This window comes from Tyto alba, unplaced genomic scaffold (genome assembly GCF_018691265.1).
Source record: "Tyto alba isolate M040663 unplaced genomic scaffold, T.alba_DEE_v4.0 Super-Scaffold_2, whole genome shotgun sequence".
In the NCBI taxonomy this organism is placed as follows: domain Eukaryota; kingdom Metazoa; phylum Chordata; class Aves; order Strigiformes; family Tytonidae; genus Tyto; species Tyto alba.
Window position 1 is genome coordinate 33,095,815 of NW_024881282.1, and position 22,855 is coordinate 33,118,669.

The 22,855-nt window shown below is 59.0% G+C and overlaps 3 protein-coding genes and 1 pseudogene across 3 annotated transcripts; 3 read left to right on the top strand and 1 right to left on the bottom strand.

The window, feature by feature from the left end:
* The first annotated feature begins 5,501 nt into the window (after nucleotides 1-5,501).
* On the top strand, nucleotides 5,502-6,390 carry LOC104360184 (histone H5). Its single transcript, XM_009966085.3, has one exon. It carries the CDS (start codon nucleotides 5,649-5,651, stop codon nucleotides 6,207-6,209), a length of 561 nt encoding a protein of 186 aa, XP_009964387.3. The 5' UTR covers nucleotides 5,502-5,648; the 3' UTR covers nucleotides 6,210-6,390.
* Nucleotides 6,391-8,272: 1,882 nt separating this feature from the next.
* Nucleotides 8,273-14,195, top strand: GCAT (glycine C-acetyltransferase). The gene is made up of 9 exons (XM_042792223.1): nucleotides 8,273-8,498; nucleotides 8,603-8,733; nucleotides 9,323-9,424; nucleotides 9,935-10,081; nucleotides 10,384-10,538; nucleotides 12,234-12,316; nucleotides 12,704-12,875; nucleotides 13,305-13,426; nucleotides 13,842-14,195. The coding sequence occupies exons 1-9, from the start codon at nucleotides 8,288-8,290 to the stop codon at nucleotides 13,991-13,993; spliced, it is 1,275 nt and encodes a 424-aa protein (XP_042648157.1). The 5' UTR covers nucleotides 8,273-8,287; the 3' UTR covers nucleotides 13,994-14,195.
* Nucleotides 14,196-17,047: 2,852 nt separating this feature from the next.
* On the bottom strand, nucleotides 17,048-17,777 carry LOC122153470 (annotated as a pseudogene).
* A 2,622-nt stretch (nucleotides 17,778-20,399) lies between these two features.
* GALR3 (galanin receptor 3) lies at nucleotides 20,400-22,855 on the top strand. The gene is made up of 2 exons (XM_009971891.3): nucleotides 20,400-20,767; nucleotides 21,346-22,855. The coding sequence occupies exons 1-2, from the start codon at nucleotides 20,418-20,420 to the stop codon at nucleotides 22,226-22,228; spliced, it is 1,233 nt and encodes a 410-aa protein (XP_009970193.2). The 5' UTR covers nucleotides 20,400-20,417; the 3' UTR covers nucleotides 22,229-22,855.

The window sequence follows — 22,855 nt, forward strand, 5'->3', positions numbered from 1 at the left end:
TGTTCGTCGAGGGGAATGTGTCCCAAACCCAGTGTGGCAGCGGCGGAGGGTCACTTTTCCATGTTCCTGTGTGATTTTGGAGCATCCTGACCTGTCTCTTCTCTCCCTCTGGATTTAGGGAGGGCAGGCAGCGGGAGCACCCCCAACCCCTGGTCAGGGAGCAAGGGGAGCCCTGCAGTGCCGTTATCCAGCTGTCTGCTCCACCTTTGGGTTTGGGGCGGGGGGGGGAATAATCCACTTCGCCACAGCGCTCCGAAAATCCCACGTGGACCCTCAGCCCCTTGGAGAAAGAACTGAGCCTGGGCTGTGTTAGTAAAGCCCTATTTGGAGGGGGGGTGGTGGAAAAATGGCACTGCGAGTTACAGGCAGAGTAAATGGTAAATATAGATCCTGGGGGAGATCAGAATCTCACGCGTTTTACTCCTGGGTTTGGGTGAAGCAGGTTGTTTTTCTGGCAGGTTGGAGGACCTTGGGGTGACTGCCTCTCGTTCAGCCCCATCCCGGTGTAAACCGTGAGCTGTTGCTCTGCAGCGGGGCTGCTGGCAATTACAGAAGAGCCCTAATTGCAGGCTCATGCCAGGGCTGGAGGTGCCATCTGAAGGAGGGGAAGATGAAGGGGTTGAGGAGGACCCTTGGGTGGAGATGAGACGAAGGGATGGGAGCAGGGCCTAAGGGCACAGTGGCATCTGCCATGAGGGCAGTTAGGGGCCTTCCCTCAGACTGTGACAACCTTGCCAGTGGTATCAAAGGCCCCTGGGGCAAGGGGGGTGCGGGCAAATACAGACCCACCCCTCTACCGGCATGGCTTCAGCCTCTGCTTGCCCTAGGTAAGGCAAGCCACTTTGTAAGTCACAGATTCCGGTAAAACTGGGTTACAGGCTTTTGTCAGGCACATGAGGCCCTTGGGCAAGCCGGCGGATGGTGCAAGAGGCTGGGTGCTGAGCTCAGCAGCTGGCTCCCCACCGTGCCCATGCAGAGCCAGGGCTTGCTCTAGCCCGTGCTTGGCCTCCTGCCTAGAAAAACTTCCCACCCCTGCGCTGCCCAAGGTCCAGGCTTTTCCCTCTGCCTCCCAGCAGGACGTGGCTGTTGCCATCAAATTTGGGACGGGGCGAGCATTCAGCACACCTGGGGCTGAGGTGAGAAGCGGAGGCAGGAGGTGACAGAGCAGCTCAGGGCAACTGCTTCCAGGCTGTAGGGTTTGGTCTTGCCACGAGCAATTGGTAGGAACCAAGAGGAAAAAAAAAAAGCTGGGTTCAGGGCACGGTGGTGGTGTGGACTGGGTAAAAACAGCCACTGAAACACCAGTCTGCGTGGTCATACTTACTCCTGGGGGAGGAAACCCCCCAAAAGTGGGGCCCTGGGGTCAAGTGGAGGGTGAGCAAGGGGTGAACTGCAGACTGCTGGTGTGTGCAGCTCACCAGCCCCTTCCCCAAGAGGTTTGGTAGTTTGTGTTTTGTTTGGGTTGGTTTGTTGGCATGGTGTTTTTTGGGTTTTTTTTTGTGGTTTTTTTTTGTTTTGTTTTGTTTTGTTTTTTTTTTCCCCTTCCTGACCAGGGGCTGCTGAGCCCGATAAACTTGTCGCGTAAGCGCGGGCTCAATGTGTGGGTGCCTGACATGCTGTTGAGCTGCCCCTCCTCGAGGCTCTGCCGCTGCAGATCAGCCGCCGGCTGGGTAGGAGCACCCCGTCATCCCGGGGTGATGGGGGACCGCCGCCTCCCAAACCGGCGTGGTGTTAATCAGGCGGCCCCCGTCTCCCCTGCGGCAGGGCGATACGGTCGCCCCGTCGTCTCCACATGGCTATCTCCCGGGTGCAGGGGTGCTGGGTGGGGGGGAGAGTCGTAGGGAAAGGAGGTGGCCGAAATGCCCACGGGTGACAGGCAGGGAGGCCAGCTCTCCGCCCGCACCTCACAAAGCCCAAAACATCCCAAAGCGATGCCTGCACCCCGTCACCTCACTCGCAGCTGGGCTGCAAGAAGCGTCCCAGCCTCGAGCGCGGGGAGAATCCGCAGCCACGCGGCACCCCAGTTGCATGAGGGCCAGCAGCCCGGCTTGCGCGAGGAGCTTGCCCTTGCAAACCAGCTCGTAAATCCTTTAAAACAGCGGTAATCGGTCCAGCAGCCAGAGGCAATACCCCTTCGCCATTTATTGGCATGGTTAAAGCCCACTCTGCCGTTAGCAGCGGCCAGGCTGAGCGGCTTCGTGCCGGGCTGACTGCGCTCCATTGCACGCCGGGGGCTCGGGGCTGGAGCTCTGATGAGCACAGCTGGAAAATCAGCTCATTTGCCACTAAAAAAGCACTGAAGCGCTTGGATCTGAGTGCCAGCGAGGCCGGATCCCAGCGCGGGGGGGTGGGGGGGGTTTGAGCCTCTCTGAAAATGGAAACCAGGTAAAAGAAAACGTGGCTGCTGACATTGGTTGCCAGAAGCGCCCTTGTGCGCTCAGATGCAAACAAACAGCCATCCTGCCCCTACAAGGCAAGGACTGTTACCCGGCAGATCCGTAGCACATCCACGATGGACGCAATTTGACCGTTTAAGACAAAGTCCGTAGCTGGAAGCGCGTAAATCCTCGCGGGGTGCAGTTGAACACAGTGCAGAGAGAGGGAGGGGAAGGTAAAGGGGATTACGGAGAGGATTCCTCTGCCAGGCTCTGTCCTCTGGGGTTCATTGGAGAAACAGTATTTCCCAATCTCTGCTGCCTAATGCCAGAAATGGGAGGTAGAGGAGGCTGGGAGCAGTTGGGTAGCTCTCCTTAAGGAGAAAAGGGGGTGCAGGGGGGTAACCCACCCCGCCCCAGGCATGGTGGCAGGCTTCTGTAGCCAAAAATACGGGCATGAGCTGAAGCAGGGCACAAAGAACTGGTTGGCCCATGAGAATAATTTTTCCCTCTGGCTAAGCCCCCCCCCACCCCGTCCCATGCTGCCTGCAGTGGGGTGCTGGACCCCACTTTCCAGAGGCAGCGGGGCTTGCACTGCCCTGCAGCATCTGCATCCCTGCACCAAGGGACCAGAAAACCCCTCTCGATCCTGGCCAGCTGGTGTTAAGGATGCATCGGTTTAACAGCGCAGGGTTCAAGGGGTGTTTTCCAACATCGTGGGGTGCTTGGGGGTTACCTTGACCGGGATCCCCCTCCACGCGCAAGGCCAGCAGCAGCTCGATGAGCTGTGACCACCTGTACACCTTCCCTCCACCGAGTCGCTTGGGGGCATGGGATCTTCTCCCTATTTTGACTGGCTAAAAATTAGGGAGCTGGGCCAGATGAAAGGGCTGGAACCCCCCACGTATAGGGGAGGGGGTGTTTGCCCACCGGCAGCAGCACCCACCCCAGGAGGCTGAGCAGCCCCAGCCGGCTGCGGGAGCTGCCCAGGTGACCGGCTGAGATTAAACCCCTAATTTCCAGCCGGCTAAAGTTAGGTAAAGCATCTGCCCTCCTCCCTCCCTGCCTCTCCCCCCCGCCTCTTTGCCTCCCGATCGCTGTGCTGCCCTGATAGCGGCTGCCTGGTTTTTAAGGCTGGAGGCTCTGCGGTCAGCCTGCGGCGCTGTGCCAATTTGGGGGGGTTTGGGGCCAATGCTTACACCCCCCACCCCCACCCCCCCCCGCCCTGTCTACCCTCAGAGGCCGGTGTACATGCGAGCCACTTCTGACAGTTAAAAACTTGGATGCAAATAAAAGCAGATGGTGCCTTATCTGCGGGTGCCTGGGTTGCCTCCGTGCGGGCAGCCAGCCACGGCGGCTTATTCCTGGGTAGGAAAAATGAGAGGTCCTTCGGCCGGTCAAAGTGTCGTACAGAGGCCACCATAGCTCACCGCCCGAGTGTTCCACGTGGGATGGAAAGCAATGTATTCATTAGATCTTAAGCAAAAAAAAACCAAAACCAAACAAACAACCCAAAACCAAAAAAAACCAACAACAACAACAAAACCAGGGGAGACAGGAATGTGCTTATTCCCCTGCAATTAGGAGCTTTTTGCTCTTAATAAAATCAAGTGTTTTGCAGGTGCTGTGAACCTTTCCCGCTCCCCAAAGGAAGCGGAGTGTGTGAAAAAGAAGCACCAGGGCGGGAGGCACAAGGGGGATGCCCCCAGTGGTCCTTCCACCAGTGGGAAAGCACCACTGCACCAAGTGCCTCCTCCCAGGACGGGGGAACACGGCAACTTCACGTAGTACGTGTGTTTGTCAGGGAGTGGGCATCAAATATTTCTGTTTCTAATATTTCTATTTTTTTTTCTATTTCTATAACTTCTATCTGTATATTTATTTGTATTTATATATCTATATTTTTACGTATACTCCTGTGTGTCCCTGGCCCATAGTTTTCATGCCCCTGGGCACCCATTGCGCATCGAGGTTACAGGCAGGTGCTCGCTGTGTATTTTAATGCCCTGACAAAGCGCTGGGGGATTTGGAGGTGCTGGGGTTCACCTCTGAGCACCGCACGGCGTGTCAGCGGGCCCCAGGCAGCTGCACCCGCGTGTTTTTAAGAAATAAGGGGGGGAAAACATCATCTAAATCCTACGGGCAAGTTGATGATAGCGGCCGCGTTTAATCTCCCAGGAACAGCCGACCACTCACCCAGCGGGGGACGGATGGCTGATTGTCACTGGTACATGTCCCTGCTCTGTCCCCTCACAAAGAGTTGTGTGTCCCCCCCATAAAAAGGGGACAGCCTGCTATTTGTGGGCCCCACCACACACATGCAAGGGCTGAGCTGACATCCCCAAAGCACCTGGTGGGGAGCAAAGAGGGCAGAGAAAGGGGGGGGCAGAGGCATTGGGCTGTGGGGTTCTGCTGCTGAGCCTATTTTCAGCCCAGTGCTCCCCTTTTTTCCTTGGTGTCCCCCCTCATGTCTCCTCTAGTGTCCCCCCTTGTCTCCTTAATGTCGTCCCCAGTGTCCCTCCTTGTTTGTCCCTGCGTCTCTCCTTGTTTCTCCCCCAAATGTCCCTCCCTGACCCCCAGCATCCCACCTAAGTGCCCCCCCACCTGTCTGGATGTTGCTCTGGGTGTCCCTGCCGTGTCCCTCCCTGTCTCCCCGGCGTCCCCAAGCGCTCCCCAGTGTCCCCCCATGCCCCTTCCCAGTGTCTGTCCTTGTCCCCACCCAAGTGCCCCTCCTTGTCTCCTCCATGCCCCCCTCCCCCAGTGTCTCCCCAAATGCTCCTCCTTGCCCTGCTGTTGTCCCCTCCAGTGTCCTCCCCTGTCCCTATCCCACACCTCCCCAAACGCTCCTCCTCGTCCCCCCGGTGTCCCCACCCGGTGTCCCCTCCAAGTGCTCTTCCTTATCCCCCCGGCCCCCCCCACCCCCCCCCTCCCCGCCACCACCAAGCGCCCGTCCCTCCTCCCCGCTGTCTCCCCCCCCCCAACCCCGCGTCCCAGCCCGGCGGGTCCGGGTCGGGGCGTGACCGGGGACACACGGGGACACGGGCGGGCGGGCGGGCGCGCGTGGGGCAGTCCTCCCCGCGGTCCGCACCGCGCCTTTAAAAGGGTGCCCGCGGCGGGCGCGGCCGCAGAGGCGGCACCGGCACCGGCACCGGCACCGGCACCGGCAGCAGCACCGGCACCGGCACCGGCATCGGCATCAGGAGTCCCGGGCCGGCCGGGCCAGGCTTCCCACCGTGAGGGGACAGCGGGGCATCGCGGGGCGAAGCGCTGACCATGACGGAGAGCCCAGCCCCGGCTCCGGCCGCCAAGCCCAAGCGGGCCAGGGTGGCACGGCGGCCGGCGGCCCACCCCACCTACTCGGACATGATCGCGGCGGCCATCCGGGCCGAGAAGAGCCGCAGCGGCTCGTCCCGCCAGGCCATCCAGAAGTACGTGAAGAGCCACTACAAGGTGGGCCAGCACGCCGACACCCAGATCAAGCTCTCCATTCGGCGCCTGCTCGCCACCGGCGTCCTCAAGCAGACCAGAGGGGTCGGCGCCTCCGGCTCTTTCCGCCTGGCCAAGGCTGACAAGGCGAAGAAGTCCCCCGCCAGGAAGAGGAAGAAGGTGGCCAGGAAATCCATGTCGCCCCGGAAAGCGGCTAAGCCCAGGAAAGCCAAGTCACCAGCAAAGAAGCGTCGATCTGCCACCAGGAAAGTCAGGAAGAAGTCGAGGGCCAGCCCGAAGAAAGCCAAGAAGCCAAAGACTGTTAAGGCCAAGTCGCTGAAGGCGTCCAAGCCTAAGAAGGCAAAGCGGTCGAAACCCAAAGCCAAGAAATCACCCAAGAAGAAGTGAGAAGTCTAGAGGCGTTTTGATACTCTCCCCGTTGGTTTCTGTAAATAGCTTTTGCCTTTGTTTTTACCCCTTTCTATTGCTTTTTATAAAGAATTGATCTATTCTTGTCTGGAAATAGCTAAAATAAGCCAGTTAATGAAAGAAAAAAGGAACATCTTTGGTACAGACTTCCCATTTTTAAGAGTTACTGGTCTGGGTTTTTATTCTGACGTCTCAGAAATTTCTTGTGTGTGTCTATTGGGTTTTTTTTAGCACTGGGCTGCTTGTTGTGTGTTGGGAGTGATGGTGACCCTGTGTGTCCGTCGAGGCCATACAGGATTTCAATTCCTGATCCTGCCCCAGCTCCCCGGGGAGGTTGTTGTGTGTTAGCCGGGGCTGGGCAAAGACTCTGCTGGTGTCCGGGGGGAAGCAGGAACATAGGGCTGCGAGAGCCACAGCCTTCCCCAGAGGGAGGAAAAGGGGGTGCCAGCTCCCTCCTCTACCACCCTGGCTCCCAGCGACGGGGCCGAAGCGAGGTGTGCTGGGCTGCTGGCTGTGAGGTCTGTCTGGTGCTGGAGATAACTGCCCGGACGGGAGCCGCTGCCGCCGCGTAGCTGGGTGGTGGCAGGGATGGGGTGGAGAAGGTGGAGCGGGGCCAGGGTCTGTCCACAGTTGCTTTCGCGGAATTGGAGTTGCCCGGAAAAGCGGGAGGGGGTTGACCCCTGGGATGAAAGGACAAAAACACGGCTGTGAGCAGCTTTGCTCCCCAGGTCTGAGTGCCAGGGCAGGGGCTGGCAGGGAGCCTGCGGGCCGGCCCCACTGCCCAGCAGGGTCTGAGCCTCGGCAAGGAGGTGCCTGATCCCCCTTGGCTAGAGATGTCTAAACTCCTTGGATGTCAGGATCCCCAACCACTGGGCCAGGAGCTCTGAAATCCCAGGGGTTGCGGGTGTCTGGGCCCCTCGGGCTTGCTGTGCTTAAATCTCATGGGCTCAATGTCTTCGCCCTCCCCGATCCATTGGCCTGATGATCCTAAATCGCTTGGGCAGATGGTGCCTGAGCCTTTTATAGCCACTGAGGATCCCAAATTGTGTAGTTCAGCGTACTGAAATCCCTGGCCTGGGGGCACCTAGTCCCTTAGGGCTCTTGTTCCTAAGACCCTTGGACCAAAGGCTCCCAGACCACCGAAGACTGAAGACTCTAAACCCCTTTCAAGGGCCTGGTGACTAATCCTCCTGAACATGAGGGGCCAAAACCACTCTGGCCACCGGATTCCCCAGTCAGCTATAGCGAAGGATGGAGATGCCAGATCCAGCTGGACCCTTTGTGTCTAAACCTGGTGGGCCTGTGGTTCACAAACCTCTTTGGCCAAAGTCACTTAAATTCCTTGGGCTCAGGTGCCTCATCTCCTTCAGATGGTAAGTCCTAAACCTCTCAGACCAAAGGATCCTTGGTCTTTTCAACCGGATGCACCCAAATCCTACAGAACCTTGGTTCATCACCCGCTGTGGTGGGCACCCATCAACCACCCACCTCCTGTGCTGAGGACCCCAAATCCCTTAGGTGGGGTCACCTAAATCTCCTGGCCTTCTTGATCCTCAAGGCCTATGGTGGCCCGCTGCTCCAAAATCCCTCGGGCACTAGTACATGACCCCCCCACCCCCTTTACAAGTTCCTAAATCCCAGAGATGGGGTTCCCCCCCCAAACCCCTCCGCCTCCAGCGATTCCCAAATCGCCTGGTTTTGGGGTGCCTAAACCCTCTGGGACAAAGCCTCCCCCTCCTAAAATGCCGGGCCTGAACACCTAAAGAAGGTGCCCGAGTCCCTTTAAGCGGGAGGACCCCGGCGGGAAGCGGGGGGCGGCGCCACGGCGGCGCCCGGCTCCGCCCCCCCGCCCAGCCCCGCCCCCCCGCCCCGCCCCGCCCCCCCCGCCCCGCCCCGCCCCCCCGCCCCGCCCCGCCCCCCCGCCCCGCCCCGCCCCCCCCGCCCCGCCCCCCCACCCAGCCCCGCCCCCCCAACCCAGCCCCGCCCCTCCGCCCATTGGACCGCCGGGGGACACGCCCCCTCCCCCGGGCCTGCGCGGGGCGGGGCCGGGCAGCGCGATGTGGCGCGCGCGCGCGGCGGCCGCGCGGGCCCTGCGGGGCGGCGGCGCCGGGACCCCCCGGGCCGCGTCGGGGGCGGCGGCGGAGGCCGAGCTCCGGCGGCGGCTGGAGGGCGAGCTGGAGGACATCCGAGGCGCCGGCACCTGGAAGAGCGAGCGGATCATCGCCTCCCGCCAAGGTCCCCACCTCCGCTTGGCAGGCGGCGGAGCCGGTGCGTACGGGGCGGCGGGGAGGGCTCTGGGCCTCTTTCCCCCCCCCCATCCCGGGGCGACGCGCGTTGCTTCTTCCTCCCTCCCTCCCTCTGTCTTCCCGCAGGGATCCTCAACTTCTGCGCCAATAACTACCTGGGGCTCTCCAGCCACCCCGAGGTGATCCGCGCCGCCGTGGAGGCCCTCGAGAAATTCGGCGCTGGGCTGAGCTCCGTCCGGTTCATCTGCGGTACCCAGGTACCGGGCAGCATCCCCTGTCCCGGGAGAGCCTTTCGCAGGGGCTCTGCTCGGACTCCCCTCCTGGCGCTCGCACGCGTGCACGGCGCTAAGGTACACGTGGCAGAGCCAGCCAAGGCCCTGCTAGCCAAAGCACCTGGAGATACGCCAGCTTAAACCCTCACAGCCTCTCAGAGGGCAGAGAAATGAAACACCCCTCTGGACTCAGGAAATTTGCCCTCCCTTGAGGGTCACATTTACGGCGAGCCTGACTTGCAACGGCTCTGTCAAACCCACCCCGGTTTATCCCCACTGGAACCCGTTCGGAGCCGCGGCTGGTTTAAGTGCAAAGAAAACTCAGAGCTTCTCCCCCCGTGGGTGGGGAGCTCGGAGACTCCCTGCTGCGCTTTTGGAATCCAAACCCAGAACCGCGGTTTAGAGCTGCGTTTGCCGACGCTTCCTGCACGCAGCTAGCTGCTCCCACGCTCGCACACCTTTTCTGTATAAAACCCGGCTGTTTTCCTCCCTTTGCAGTGAGTGTCTAACAGCAGCGGGCAAGCAAGAACTTGTGCTGCCCCACTGGTGACGCTTGCTCCTCTCTTCTTTTTAGAGCATACACAAGGACCTGGAGGAGAAGATTGCGCGTTTCCACCAGCGGGAAGATGCCATTCTCTATGCCAGCTGCTTTGATGCCAACGCTGGTATCTTTGAGGTCCGTAGGGCTTTCCTTGTGTGTGTGGAGGAGGAGGGTGACGGCAATGTGCCTTCCAGAGGCTCTGATGTGAGCTCTGTGCCACAGAGAAGATGGCAGCGACTGGTGGTGGAGAAGCCCGACGTGATGCCCTTGGACTGGGGGAGCCACGCAGAGCTGTTTATTCAGCCCTCACCTTCCTCCCCAGCCAGCTCTAGGTTTTGGGGCTCCCGTTTCCCGTGAGGTCTAAACTCCCCTTTGAAGCCGAGGCAGGGGGAAGGGGTGTTCCTGTAGGCTATACTAGGGAAGGGGAGGGAGGTTTTGAGCTCAGAAGCCACAGGCTGGTGTCTGGCCTAAGGAAATCAGGGGATAAAGTGGCTGGGAAGGAAAGTGGTACATTTAGCAGCGCTAGGAGGGATGTGGCAGCTGCAGTCAAGCGCAGCCTTGTCCTCTGCGCTGAGAGAGGCTGGAAGATGTTGGTGAGGTGGCATCCCGGAGCAAAGGATGATCCTTTCTGTTTGTCGTGGCCAGGCCCTGCTGACCCCAGAGGATGCCGTGCTGTCGGATGAGCTGAACCATGCCTCCATCATCGACGGGATCCGCCTCTGCAAGGCGAACAAGTACCGCTACAAGCACATGGACATGCAGGACCTGGAGGCCAAGCTGCAGGACGCGAAGGTACAGAAGTTTGCTCCCACCCCAACACGAGGGTGCTCACTTAGCTGTGCTACCTGCACAGTAACCAGCCCCAAAGGGTGAGCTCTGCCTTTTCCTGTGCCATAGGCATCGTTTTTGCTGATACGCACAGGTAGGCATGGATGGGCAAGGTGGGGGAGCAGCTGGTTGCAATGCAAAGCCCCCCGTCTCGGTTAGATATATCCACTCCCTACAGGATTTGGACTATGTCCCAGTCTCCTTTGCCAGCCCCTCTCCTCAGGGTGGCATCTTTACCCCTGGGGATGCCGGTCTCCCTCCCACAGAAACATCGTTTGCGGCTGGTGGCCACTGACGGGGCCTTTTCCATGGATGGTGACATTGCACCTCTGAGGGAGATCTGTCAGCTGGCCCAGAAGTATGATGCCCTGGTCTTCATTGATGAATGCCATGCCACAGGCTTCCTGGGACCCAATGGCCGGTAAGTGGCTGTTTCAACCCCGTTTCTCCCCCTGACCCCAACTACCTCTGAAGCAAGGCCAGAGGTGCTGATGACCAACATATTTTTGTGTGGGGACTCCTGGCGCCACCATTTCTTGAAGGCTTCACACCTCACCTTTGGGGCACCAGAGGGGATCGAAGGGAGATACTTTAACACTGACCCATCCCAATGTGACAGCTGCTTCTCAGTGTGTAAGGGATGGTGTGACCATCTCATCTGCCTCTCCTGGCAAGCAGCCGGACTTTCTGATTTTCAAATCCTTTCGGTATCTGCTCAGATATCACTTCCAAATACTTGGGTCTTGGGGGTGTTACGGAGTTAGCCTGCACAGATTGACTAATTCCTCAGGGCAGCTTTTCCCTCCATCCCCTGGAGATCCTCCAGGTGCCAAGCAGTGCACTTGCTGCACGTGTTGGCTGGGAGGAGACACTTCACATGCTTGTTTTGTTCAGGCCTGTGGGCGCCCGGCGATACGTTGCGTGAGACCCATGTGAGGCAACACCTGTAGGAACAAGATGGAAGGGTAGTGCAGGAGATGATGAGGAGAAGGCCATCTCTGAAAAAGCCAAAAGTTGCTCTATGAAGAGCTTCCTTCCAGCTCTCTCCTCTTTAGATAGATCTCATGTGGGAAGCTGGCAAGTCCACATCAAGCTGTGAAATGGGTGAGAGGCAAGAACTAAGCAAGAATATTTGCCTCGCTTTCTCACCAAGGCCATGGCAAATGTTTCATACTGGATCAAAATGATGGTGCAGCAGGCATCTTTTAAGAGAAGAGATGCCAATCCAGGTGGCACTTCCTCACTAACAAGGGAGGTGGTTGTGCTGAGCTTTAATATATTCCAGACCCTGTAACTGTACTGAGCTTTCTCAAATTCAAGTCTTCATAAGGAAGAAATCATAGGATGGTCTGTTTGTCTTTTAATCTTCCTTCCTTGAGGCGTGGTGGCCATCCTGTGAGTTGAGGTAGACCTTGTTGCTCTGTCCCAGTGGGCTCTGTGGTCCCACCAGCTGCAAAAACAACAATTTGGCTGCGCTGAGGTATGTAAGTCCACAATGGCTTGAGGAAGAAGGAATGGTTACCAAGCACTTCATGAGTTGTGCTAGTTTCAGTGTGAACCCGCTGCTGTTGTCTTCAACGTTGCATTTCAAGAGAGCCAACAGAGAAGCTGAGTGGCCGTGCCCCATCCTGCCTTTTGGGGCTGGAGGATGTGAAGCTGCAGAGCACTTTTGCCTCATCTGGTTGGTTCCACTAGCGTAGACCTTGACACGGTTGCGTTAGGCCTGTGTGCATTTAGGGCAGCACATCAGTAACGCGTGTAGCCCACCCCAGAGGACATCAGCTACTCTAGGCAGGCAACTCTTTTTCCCTGGTATATGCTAATGGTGTGGCACGACAGAGGCATGTGCACGACCTACATCGGCAGCTAGTGCTTTGTTTGGCCTATTAAACCTCTGCACGAGAAACTTGAGCGCTCTCCCATCTGTAAGGAAGAACCCATGCCCTTACCTCCAGAGAGCCCAGCCCAGCCTTTCTGCAGAAGGGAAGGTCAACACTTGGGTGGAAGGGCGGGCACCAGAGACCTGGCTGGTGGCGCTTTATTTCCTTTGAGGCGTTAGGTGTAGAGCAGCTTCCTTGGTGTTTGCTGGCATACTGTAACCTTCCTTTTTCTACAGGGGTACCGATGAGCTCCTGGGAGTGATGGACAAAGTCACCATCATCAACTCCACCCTGGGAAAAGCTCTTGGAGGAGCTGCAGGTGAAGACGTTTTCCTGTCCAAGGCCCTCCATGACCTAAAGAGCTCCACAGCATCGCTTTGATGTTTCCTTCCTCTGCCTAATGATAGAGCAACAATTGCATGTTGTCCTCTTCTGGTGGCATGAGGCTCAGTTTGGGACCATGCTGCAGGGTCAGGGGAGGTCCTGCCATGTGGTCCTTCCACTGTCATCTTCCCTGTGCATTTGCCTTTGCGGTCAGTGTGGAAATTCTTGGTAAAAGGCATCAGCTGTGATTTTTTTTTTGGGGGGGGGCCTGGTTTGTACTGAAATTCCTGCTGTAGGTGACAGGTGGGCTTTATCCAGGGCCCCCCCCTCTGAAAGATTCACCCTGGCGTGCCTCATCCATTTCTCTTTCCTCCATCTGCAGGCGGGTACACAACTGGCCCCAAACCCCTCATCGATCTGCTCCGCCAGCGCTCCCGCCCCTACCTCTTCTCCAACAGCCTGCCCCCCGCCGTGGTGGGCTGTGCGTCCAAGGCCCTGGACCTGCTGATGGAGAGCAATGCCATCGCACAGTCCATGGCTGCCAAGACCCAACGGTGAGGGGGCCATACCGGGGTGGGAGCAGGGAAAGAGGTTCGTTAGGCAGGAGTTGTCCACGTGTGTTTATTCACACCCCCCCCCCTCGGTGATAGCCACAAAGGCCATTTGCAAGTCACAGCCAAGGAGTGCTCAGGGGAAACCCCAGGCTGTGCCTCTTGTGTCAGGCCGATGTGTGGGCAGATGCGTCGCATCTGGATGCTTTATGTGCTGGGACACAGCTGCCCCTCGAGCAGCTGCGGTCTCACGGAGCGGGAAGTGGCAGAAGATCCCTCCAAAAAGAGAGATCCCTTCCCTGCACAGGAGGTGCAGGCAGGGCAGAACCACATCCAGCCCTCGGTGGCCAGGGAACCCTGGGGAAAGCAAGGCAGCAGACCCCTAGGACAGGGGTGACGATTTTTTACTCATCCTCTTGTTCTCTTCATCAGGTTCCGAAGCAAGATGACGGCAGCTGGCTTCACCATCTCGGGGAAAGACCACCCCATCTGTCCTGTCATGCTCGGGGACGCTCGCCTGGCTGCAGTGATGGCTGAGGACATGCTGAATAGAGGTGAACCGAGGAGGGAGCTCTGGACGCAGGCACATGCCTTGAGGGAAGGGACAGCCAGTGGTTGTGCCACCACCATCCTTCCTCCAGAGGATCTTCCTGCATGAAATCTGTTATTTCTATACCCTCCAGCTGCGGTGTCCTCATGGTCCCCCCAGATGTTGCTGGCTTCACCTCCTTTCTCTTTGTGTGTGGGGGTTTACATTAGTCCTCTTGTCCTGTCATGCTGGACTCCATCCCCATCACTGGCCCTAACCCTCATTTCCACGCATGGGAGCAGATGCCACTTGGAAACCCTGAAGCCTGGAAATTGTTATTGAGAAGGGAGGGAGGATCCAAAAGCCTTTCTATCACCCACTGCCACCCCAGCCTCCCTCCGTCCCAGCCAGCTCTGACTCTCTGTGTGTTTCCTCCCCAGGAATTTATGTCATTGGCTTCAGCTACCCCGTTGTCCCCAAGGGAAAGGCCCGCATCCGGGTCCAGATCTCGGCCGTGCACAGCGATGAGGATATCGACCGCTGCGTGGAAGCCTTCACTGAAGTGGGACGGAAACACGGAGCTCTGCCTTGAGGGACCAGTGCACGCCTCCTCCAGCACCCTCCCTGCCCACGATCAAGTGCCTGTGCTGGGGAAAAAAGATGGAGCATCGTGCTGCCGAAAGCAGAACCGGTCCTCAAGGCACCTCAACCTGTGGGAGGCTGTGGCTGTTGCAGCGTGCTGGCAGCGGCACTGGCAGCCAGCCCTTGTGTCATTAAAGGTGTCCTGCAGTGCAGCGGATATTTGTTTGGCTCTTGTTTTCTCACCTGGGAGCTGCAGCCCATGATCATCCTCTCTGGCTGTGACTGGGCGCTGCTGTGTCTTCCCTGAAGCTCCAGCCCGGGTGCTACAGCTCCTGCTCTCTGATGGTTGCTGGTATGCCTGAGGTCGCCTGCTTCTTCCAAGTCTCCTGTCAGTCCAGCATGGTCACCCCAGCAGATCTGCCTGCTGTATTCCCCCACCAAGGCAAGGGTTTTGCCAAGCTCTTGGCAACCTGTGCCACTGCCAGCTGGTTTGGGAAAAAGGACATGGGCCAGCTGAAGCTCCAGTCCTCCTTTCTCGCCTTCCCACTCTTGGGTGTTGGGTGTGAAGCTTGCTTGGTCCTCAGGGTTGGCTCTAAGGCCTTTTCCCATGGCTGCAGCGCTCCCAAACCTGCCCTGTGAGCTGCATCTCACCCCAGAGAAGCTGTCAGGCAGCAGGTAAGCCGAAGCAGCAGCAGCCAGCAGCATGGCGAGAGGGCCTGCATCTGCCTGGGGCTGAGGCCGGGGGTAGAGCAGGTGACAGAAACCTGCAGTTTTCCTCCATAAGCTGCAATTTTCCCACAGCAGAGAGCACAGAGCAGGCTGGGATCTCTGGATTTGTTCCTCCAAGCCGTACTGGGGTAGCGATGTAGCCCTCGAGCAGGAGCACATGGTTGCTGGGCATCTCTCAGGATGTCTTTGTTTGCATCGTTTTTGCTCCAGGTGACAAATGATGTGTGTCCTGCCATCTGCCCATGTGCTGAACTGGGTACCAGCTGCCTGCAGCCGGGGAGGCTCCAGCTGAAATCGGGGTGCCCTGTGCTTGGGTGCCAGAGCACAGGGTCACATCAGCACAGACCTGCTCCGAAAACGCTACCTGCCGTTAGGCAGGCAGGGAGTGAGCTACGGGGCGACAACGTGTCTGACCTGAACCAGAGCAACTGCAGAATACAGAAGTTAATTCAGGGTTTCAGGGCCTTACGGGATGTAGAGGGCAGGGGAGAAACATGTTTTCCATAGGGCTGCCAACAGACCTTGTTAGAGCACCTGGTAGTGTTACTGTGTGCTGATTTTATTTAATTTTCCATCTCCGCAGGGCCCTGAGCTCAGCCTGCTGATAAAGTATGAGACGGAGTTCCCTCTGTGGCGCCAGGCCCTCAGGGTACTGCAAACTCTCCCCCTCTTATCAAAGGGTAGCATTTTGGGAATGGGGAATGTAATTTGGGAAACGGCAGGGGGTTGTGCTCGGGCTTCTTCTGCAGCCTGGAAGAGATGAAGCTTCAGCCAGCTGGGCTCTGGTACAGTGGGGTTTGATTCCCTAAACCGGATCACTGCTGTTTTGAGCCTGATGCACGTGCACCCCCTTCCTCTCCCTCTACCTGCACACCTCCATTGCACATCTGTACCATGCTCTCCCCTTCCCTCCCTCCTGCTGGTCCCCAGCCCAGGCCTCCCCTTCTCCCTTGGGCTTCTGCAGGCAGCCCTGCTGATGGCTCTGCTCCGCTCGGGGCAATGAACTCAAGCAGTTTAACCCTGCTCCAGCCTTCAAGTCCTCCCTCAACGGGAGAGCAGTCATACAGACTTCTCGCTGCTCGGCCGCAAGCAAGAGCAGCAGCAGCCTCCCTCCTCTGCGGCGCACACACTTGTCCTTGCCTATACACGTGTGCTTCCCCCCTTCTCCTCCTCCTCCTCCTCCTCCTCCTCTCCTCGCCAGGCACCCCGACCTCCCTCTCCCCGCCGTCTCTCCCACGCCCCTTGACAGCCGACCCGCCATGCTCTGTCTGCCTCTCCGCCTGCTCCGAGGCCGCGCTCTGCAGCAGACTGCGGTTTGCACGGCGGCGCGGGGGAGTGCTGGAGCCCAGGGAAGGCAGGAGCGTCAGGCAATGGCACACTGGAAATAAATAATGCAGGGCCCGTTGACTGCAGGCACCGTGAAGCTTCCAGCTCTTCATTTCTTCCAAGGCTTCCCAACCTAGGTCTGTTCTACAGCTCTTTGCAACTTTCAGCCCAGAAAGCAGAGGGGTTTTTTTGCTGGGTGGAATGTAGAGGCAGATGCCACTTTTTGAGGATGCAGTTCCCGCCCTGGGCTCGCCGACCCACCCCAGACCCCATATGCTGCTCTGCTAGGCTTCTCCCTGGGTCTCGAGCCATCACCCTCTACACCGTGTGGGATAGCTGTGGGATCCCCGTATCTCACCTCTTATCCCTCAATGTAGGGGACTGTCTTGTCCCATCCCATTTCCATACAGATGCTTCCAGCCCTGGGTCCCTGTCCACCCCCCCACTTCTTCCACCCTCACCAGACTGCTTGGTTGCACTCCCAAACCTACGCCTCTGCCCGCTGACACCCTCCAGCCCCTCTCCACACCGCTGTTCCCACCCTGCGCTGCGACCCACCTCCCTCTACCCCCTCCCCACCGGCATCCCTCCGCCCTTGCTCCCTGCCCAGGCAGGCGGGGATGCTCCAGTTTGGACCGAGCCCGCCGGGGCTGATGCAAACAGGGTCTGAGCCCGCTGCCGGGTGCCATGGTTTTTCCATCCTGCATCCTTTGCTGGAGGTAAACACCGGCACTAATGCCTCCCCGAGCTGGTGGGTGCGGGGCGAAGCAGCTACGTTTTCCCCCCCTCCCCGCCCAGGGGCTTCCTCGAGAAACAGCAACGACAGCAGCCGATCCCCACTTTCTTTCTGTAGGTTTATTTCTCCGTCTGGGGGATTATACCCCCCCCCCCCCCCCCCCGCCGGCTCCCCAGCCCCGAGGGTGGTCCAGGCAGCCGCTCACCTTTTCAGGCCATTTGGCTGCGAGAAAAGCACCGTGGGGGTCCCCCCTGCCACCCACCCCCCCCGGCCTCAGCGGCAGGAGCACTTGCAGGCGGCCACCACGGGGTAGGGGATCTGCCGCCAGGCGCAGTGCGGGGGGCCGGGGGGCCGGGGGGCCCAGCAGTGCCAGGCCAGCAGCTTGATGTGGGTGATCTGCGCGGGGCGGCAGGTCATGCCGGGGGGCCAGGAGCAGCCGGGGGGGGGGCCGGTCCCGCAGGCGGTGCGACGCACCCAGCGGGGCCAGAAGACGGGTCCCAGGTCGACCCAGGCGGAGGTGAGGCGGCAGGGCCCCCGGCACCTCGGGGGGGCAACCCCAGGCCTGGGGGGGCAGCAGGGTGGGCAGCTCCAGCCCCTCCGCCTCCCGCCACAGCTTGCGGCGGTAGCGCCCTCCGCCAGGTCCCGGCTCAGGAGCTCCAGGTTTTCCTCGAGGATGCTGCCGGTGCGGGGCCCGGGGTTCCTGGGTCGCCATCCAGAAAGGGTCGAAGGCCGAGCCCAGCAGCCGGCGCAGCCGCCCGGGCCGCAGGTGCCGGGGTTTGGGGGTGTAGCGGTAGTGCTGGGGGGAGAGCGAGAGGCTGTCGGGCCGCACCGGGGCCGAGGGGCGGCCGCGCAGCAGGTGGGCGGTGGGGTCAGCGGTGCCGGACGGCGGAGGCTCCCGGGGTTCCTCCGGAGGCAACGGCGGGCCCAGGGCGCCCGGCAGCTGGGGCAGGCAGGGGAGGAGGAGGAGAAGGGGGGGGAAGCAGCGGCGGTGGGGTCCCTCCATGGCGAGCGGCAGCGGCGGGCTGCCGGCTTGCCCTCTGCCGCATCCCCTGGGATCGTCGCGTCCCGAGGCATGGCCTTCCCCTTTTCCCCGGTCACAGCGGCTGATAGCGAGCCCCGGCGGGGACACCTTGCTCCCTCCCGCCGGAGGGGCAGGCGGGGAGGAGAGGCCACATCATCCCTTCTGCCGGGCTGAGGGGTGCCGCTGACGGGGGCCCCGTGGCCGCTCGGGAGGGGAAGGGGCCAGCATCTCCCCCCTCGCATCCCGCTCCGCCGTTGGAAGAGGCATCCAGGACATTCCCAGCAGCAAAGGGAAGCTGGTGGTCGGCAGGTGCTTGCTGGGAAAGGGCCACCAAGCTGCGCTTGGTCTCAGCACCCCTGGGAGTCCGCAGGGCACATCACGGGGGTGGACACGGCGGTGGGGCGGGAGGGCTGCGCGGGTCGCTGTCACCTCTCAGCACATCATTGAGCACATGCGGTGCTCTGGGCAGGTGGGACGGAGATGAGCCTCTAGACTTGGCCTCCCTGGATGGCTTGTCCTCCCTCCCCACACTGCAGTGCCCAGCAATGCTGGGGGAGGGCAGACCTGGGCTGGATGGAAACCAAAATCCGCTTTCCCCTCCTTCCTTGCATCAGACACTGTGGGAGAGACTTGGTCTGATCTGTGCCGTGCTACTAACAATTAATTATTGACAGCTAGTAATAGCAATCAATTGCTTGTGCTCCAGAGGGTGTAGACCCGTATCCCAAGGATTGGGGCAGCAGCCAGTCTCACCGTGGTGGGATATTCATGTTCCCCAGAGGTGTTGGGCAACATATCCTGAACACCCAGCATTGAGGGGTGCCTGCAAGGCTCACTGGGGTCCATAGGACCATGCGCCCTTCCATCCTCCCTCTCCCACCAGAGAGCAACAGGCTTTTTCTCTGCCACCCCCTCCTTACTCAAGCGGAGAGCAGCTGAGCCCTCTGGAAGGCTGGGCAGAGAGGAGTTAACTCCAAACCCAACCTCAGGGAGAGGGGAAAAAAAAGCGGAGATCAATGGATCAGCAGCAAGAGCAGAGTGAGGGAAAAGGGGGAGACAGAGAGAGAGAGAGAGGAGAGGAGCTCCAGAAGGAGACAGACGTGTGTGGGAGCCAAGAGAAGAGAGAGCAGAGCTGGCGGAGGGCAGGGGGAGGCAGCGGAGCACCGGGCAGGGGTGACAGCACTGCCCGGACAAACTCTTCGGTGGCCCGTGTCCTCCTCACCACTGCTGCCTGGGCTGGACCAGAGGTCTCCTCCGAGCGAGCAGAGAAGCTGCAGGCCCTTCCTCAGAGAGGTGAGTGCTGGTTTCCCAAGCCGAGAGGTGGCCCCGGGCTCCCTGAGCAGGGACATGCTGGTGCCCAGAGATGCCCCACAGACTGTGTGCAAGGTGCATGCTCACAGGGAGACCAGGGTCCTCTGCTTGAGTGAGGAGATCCCACGGGGCCAGGTAATTACCAGTAGGACAGAGGGGACTGCAGAGCCGGAGAGGCAGGGATGATCTTTTTGTGTGATACGGCGAGGCTGCTGGGAAGAAGTGGCATGAGCTGAGGGATGGGGGAGCACGGGGTGAAAGAGCTCGTACAACCCAAAAAAGAGTTAACTGTGTGTCAACAGTTGCTAGATAACTCTGTCTTTCTCTCTTGGTTGCTGCTCACCGATTAATAATTTGTTCTATATAGCACAACACGGGGGAGGCTCGTTAGGAAATAGGCTGTTGGCACTCCCCTCCTGAGCGCAGTGTTACTCAGGGCTGGAGGAAGTTTTGCAGCAAATCACAATACCTTGAACTGCGGTAATCATACGCTTCTTGGCAATGATGACTGTATTGTGTTTCAGGCAGCTCTGAGATCTCTCCCCCATCTTCTCCTAGCTGCCGCCATCCAACCTGTGACCACCTCTCAGCATCAGGAAAAGGTGCCCTTAGTTGCCTCCTCGCTGCGGAGCATAACTACTGCCCAGGGAGCAAGGAGCAGCCAGCTCCGGGGTGGAGGTGGTCCCAGGTTAAGGAGCTGCCTTGGGGTGGGAGTGTGGTGGGGTGCTGCTGCTGGGGGGGTGTCATCCGGGCGTCGGGTCTCTGCTGTCGGAGGTGGCACAGCCCTGAGGTGAATGTGCCAGGACCACTTGCAGCCCATGGGAGCCCCACGGCCTCGCAGCCATGCCCAGCTGAACACCAGTCAGAATTTAGACTTGTCAAAGCAAGCGATCCCAAGAGGTTTAGGAGCTTTGGGGTTGTAGGGGGGAATGTAGGAGAGACCAGGCAGCAGAGCAGGGGGTCCTTCAAGGGACTGGGTGCACAGAAGATGCTGTGGTGGGGATGTGAGTCTAGGCAGGAGAAAGGGGCTTCGGCTCTGCCCCAGCCAGGCAGATGCGGGCTGTCTGATCTCTACAGCATTCTTGCCAACGACACCATGAGGATCTTGATGTCATCATTTAACCAGCTGGTTGGGATTGGTGTCTCTGGGAGAAACACGCGTGTCAAACAAAGACTGGGATCAGGCACCTTAGGGCCAGAGCTCTGGTGGCCACTGTGATCAACACCAACCAGCACCTGCATGCCTACGGCCAGGCACAAGTGCTGTGTCTCTCTTTCTCCCTGCACAGGTCCCTGCAGCCAGATGGAGAAATGCCAGGGGGATGGAATGCCTCTTCCGACAGCCCAGAGCTACGAGCAGCGGGGATTATTGTGCCCATCATCTTCTCCCTCATCTTCCTCCTGGGTACTGTGGGGAACGGGCTGGTGCTGGCCGTGCTGCTACGGAACGGCCAAATCAAGTACAACACCACCAACCTCTTCATCCTTAACCTGGCTGTGGCCGACCTGTGCTTCATCGTCTGCTGTGTCCCCTTCCAGGCCACCATTTACACCCTGGATGGGTGGCTCTTTGGGGCCTTTGCCTGCAAGGCTGTCCATTTCCTGATCTACCTCACCATGTACGCCAGCAGCTTCACCCTGGCTGCCGTCTCCATTGACAGGTAAGTGTCCCCTTCCCTTTGAGTCCCTCAGCTCAGGGACAACATTTTTGCCACCCTTGACTTAAGGGGTGGGAGAAAGGCCAGTCCTTACCTGGTTGAGTGTCCTGTAAGAAGCAGGTAAGGTCTCTCCCGAGGCAAGGCCAGCCGAGCCAGCCCCCCCAGCTCCCCGTGTCCTCTCCCAGCACCCAGCCAAGCCCACAGCCTGGTTATCCAGCCCTCACTTGGGAAGGAGGAGTGCAGGCACATGCTGAGGTTTGGTCAGCAACACACCACGGGAGAAAGAGGGAGCTCTCTGGGTGCTGCTCCCATCCTTCTCTTCCCTGGCTCAAGAGCCATGCTGCCTGCCCTTCCCGGGCTAGCACAGCTGAGTGGTTGACAGAGATCCCAGACCTGCTGTTGGGATGATGCTGATCTCTGTGTGACTTCACTGTAACTCTCCCTACCAAGGGGTGGGGAGGGGGACAGATGGGTGGCTACGTGGGAAGAGGTGCACAGGTGGCAACTCCATCGGGCAGGAGAGATACCTCATCTCACCCACGCTGTGTTTTGTCTCTCCTTCTCCTTCCCCTCCTCAACAGGTACCTGGCCATTCGCTATCCACTGAAGTCCCGGGATCTCCGCACTTCTCGAAATGCAGGAGTGGCCATTGTAGCAATCTGGTCGCTGTCGCTGCTCTTTGCGGGGCCTTACATCAGTTACTACCAGATTGTCCATTACCACGGAGTGCCCATCTGCATCCCCATCTGGGATGACCGGCGCCGAAAGATTCTGGACATCCTCACATTTGTCTTTGGATACCTCCTGCCTGTGACTGTGGTGAGCCTGGCATATGCCAGGACCATCAAGTTCCTGTGGACCTCCATAGACCCCATAGAAAGGATCTCGGAGTCCCGGAAGGCCAAGTGTAAGGTCACCAAGATGATTGTGGCTGTGGCCATCCTGTTCTGCCTCTGCTGGCTGCCCCACCACCTGGTTATCCTGTGCTTCTGGTTTGGCCACTTCCCCTTCAACCGAGCCACTTACGCTTGCCGCCTGGCTTCCCACTGCCTTTCGTATGCCAACTCCTGCCTCAACCCCATTGTCTACGCCCTCATCTCCAAACATTTCCGCAAGCGTTTCAAGCAGGTCTTCACCTGCCTCTTCTTCCAGAACAATACCAGGAAGAAGAAGAGAGTTGGAAAGAAAGTCCACGTGGTCAACGTGGACAAAGTTTTCACCAACAGCACCAGAGGTTTCTGTGGAGGCAACACTGAAGAGAGCCAGGTGCCGGAGGAGAACACCAGGAAGAGAGACCCTGAAGGTGCCAGTCATGCCAGAGCATGGAATCACCAGCTACAAGATGCCATGGTCTCCGTTCAGAAGGAGCTACTGGAGGAGGAAAGTTTGGCAACAGCTGTCCATCCCCTAGGCATGACCCCTCCAAGAGGAACTCAGGAGTTTCCAACTGTTCACTGCAGATGAACAAAGTGAAGAAACCTGTTTCCCATCCAGTGAGTAGCTGCTTCATTCCCAAACAAGCAGAATAATGTGGGGCAGAGGGGAATGGATGTAGCAGAGCCACCGAAAGATCCTGTGCCAATGGTTAACCCATTGTCCCCACTCATCTTCACTCACTGGTCCACAGCATTCATACAGGAACGGCACGATCCACCCAGACAGATGCAGAATGGAGAGACGTGTTAATGTGATGCCAAGCCATCTGGGTGGCACTCCTGCACCAGGTTTTAAGGCCTCCATTTCCCAACTTCCTAACTTGCTAATTTTAAGCAGCACCTTGAAACTCTAAGAGGGAGGCATACAAAATGAAAACAACCTGGTAGGAAATCCAGCCTGTTGAGGGCCTATCGCAGCATGGGTGGGAAGGGTGGAGAGAGTGCACGGAGATCTGAGTGTGAATAAGGTATCTGGCAGCCCCCAGCAGTGAAACACTGTCCCCTGCCCACGTGCTCTTCTTTTCCCATGGGCTGGGGACAGCCCTCGTCCACCTCCACCCTCTTTCCCAGCCCCTGCACCCGGATCAAAGGACCTTCGCCACACTGGCTGATGTACAAGCAAGTCAGCCAGAGGCTTGATGATACCAACCCCCCA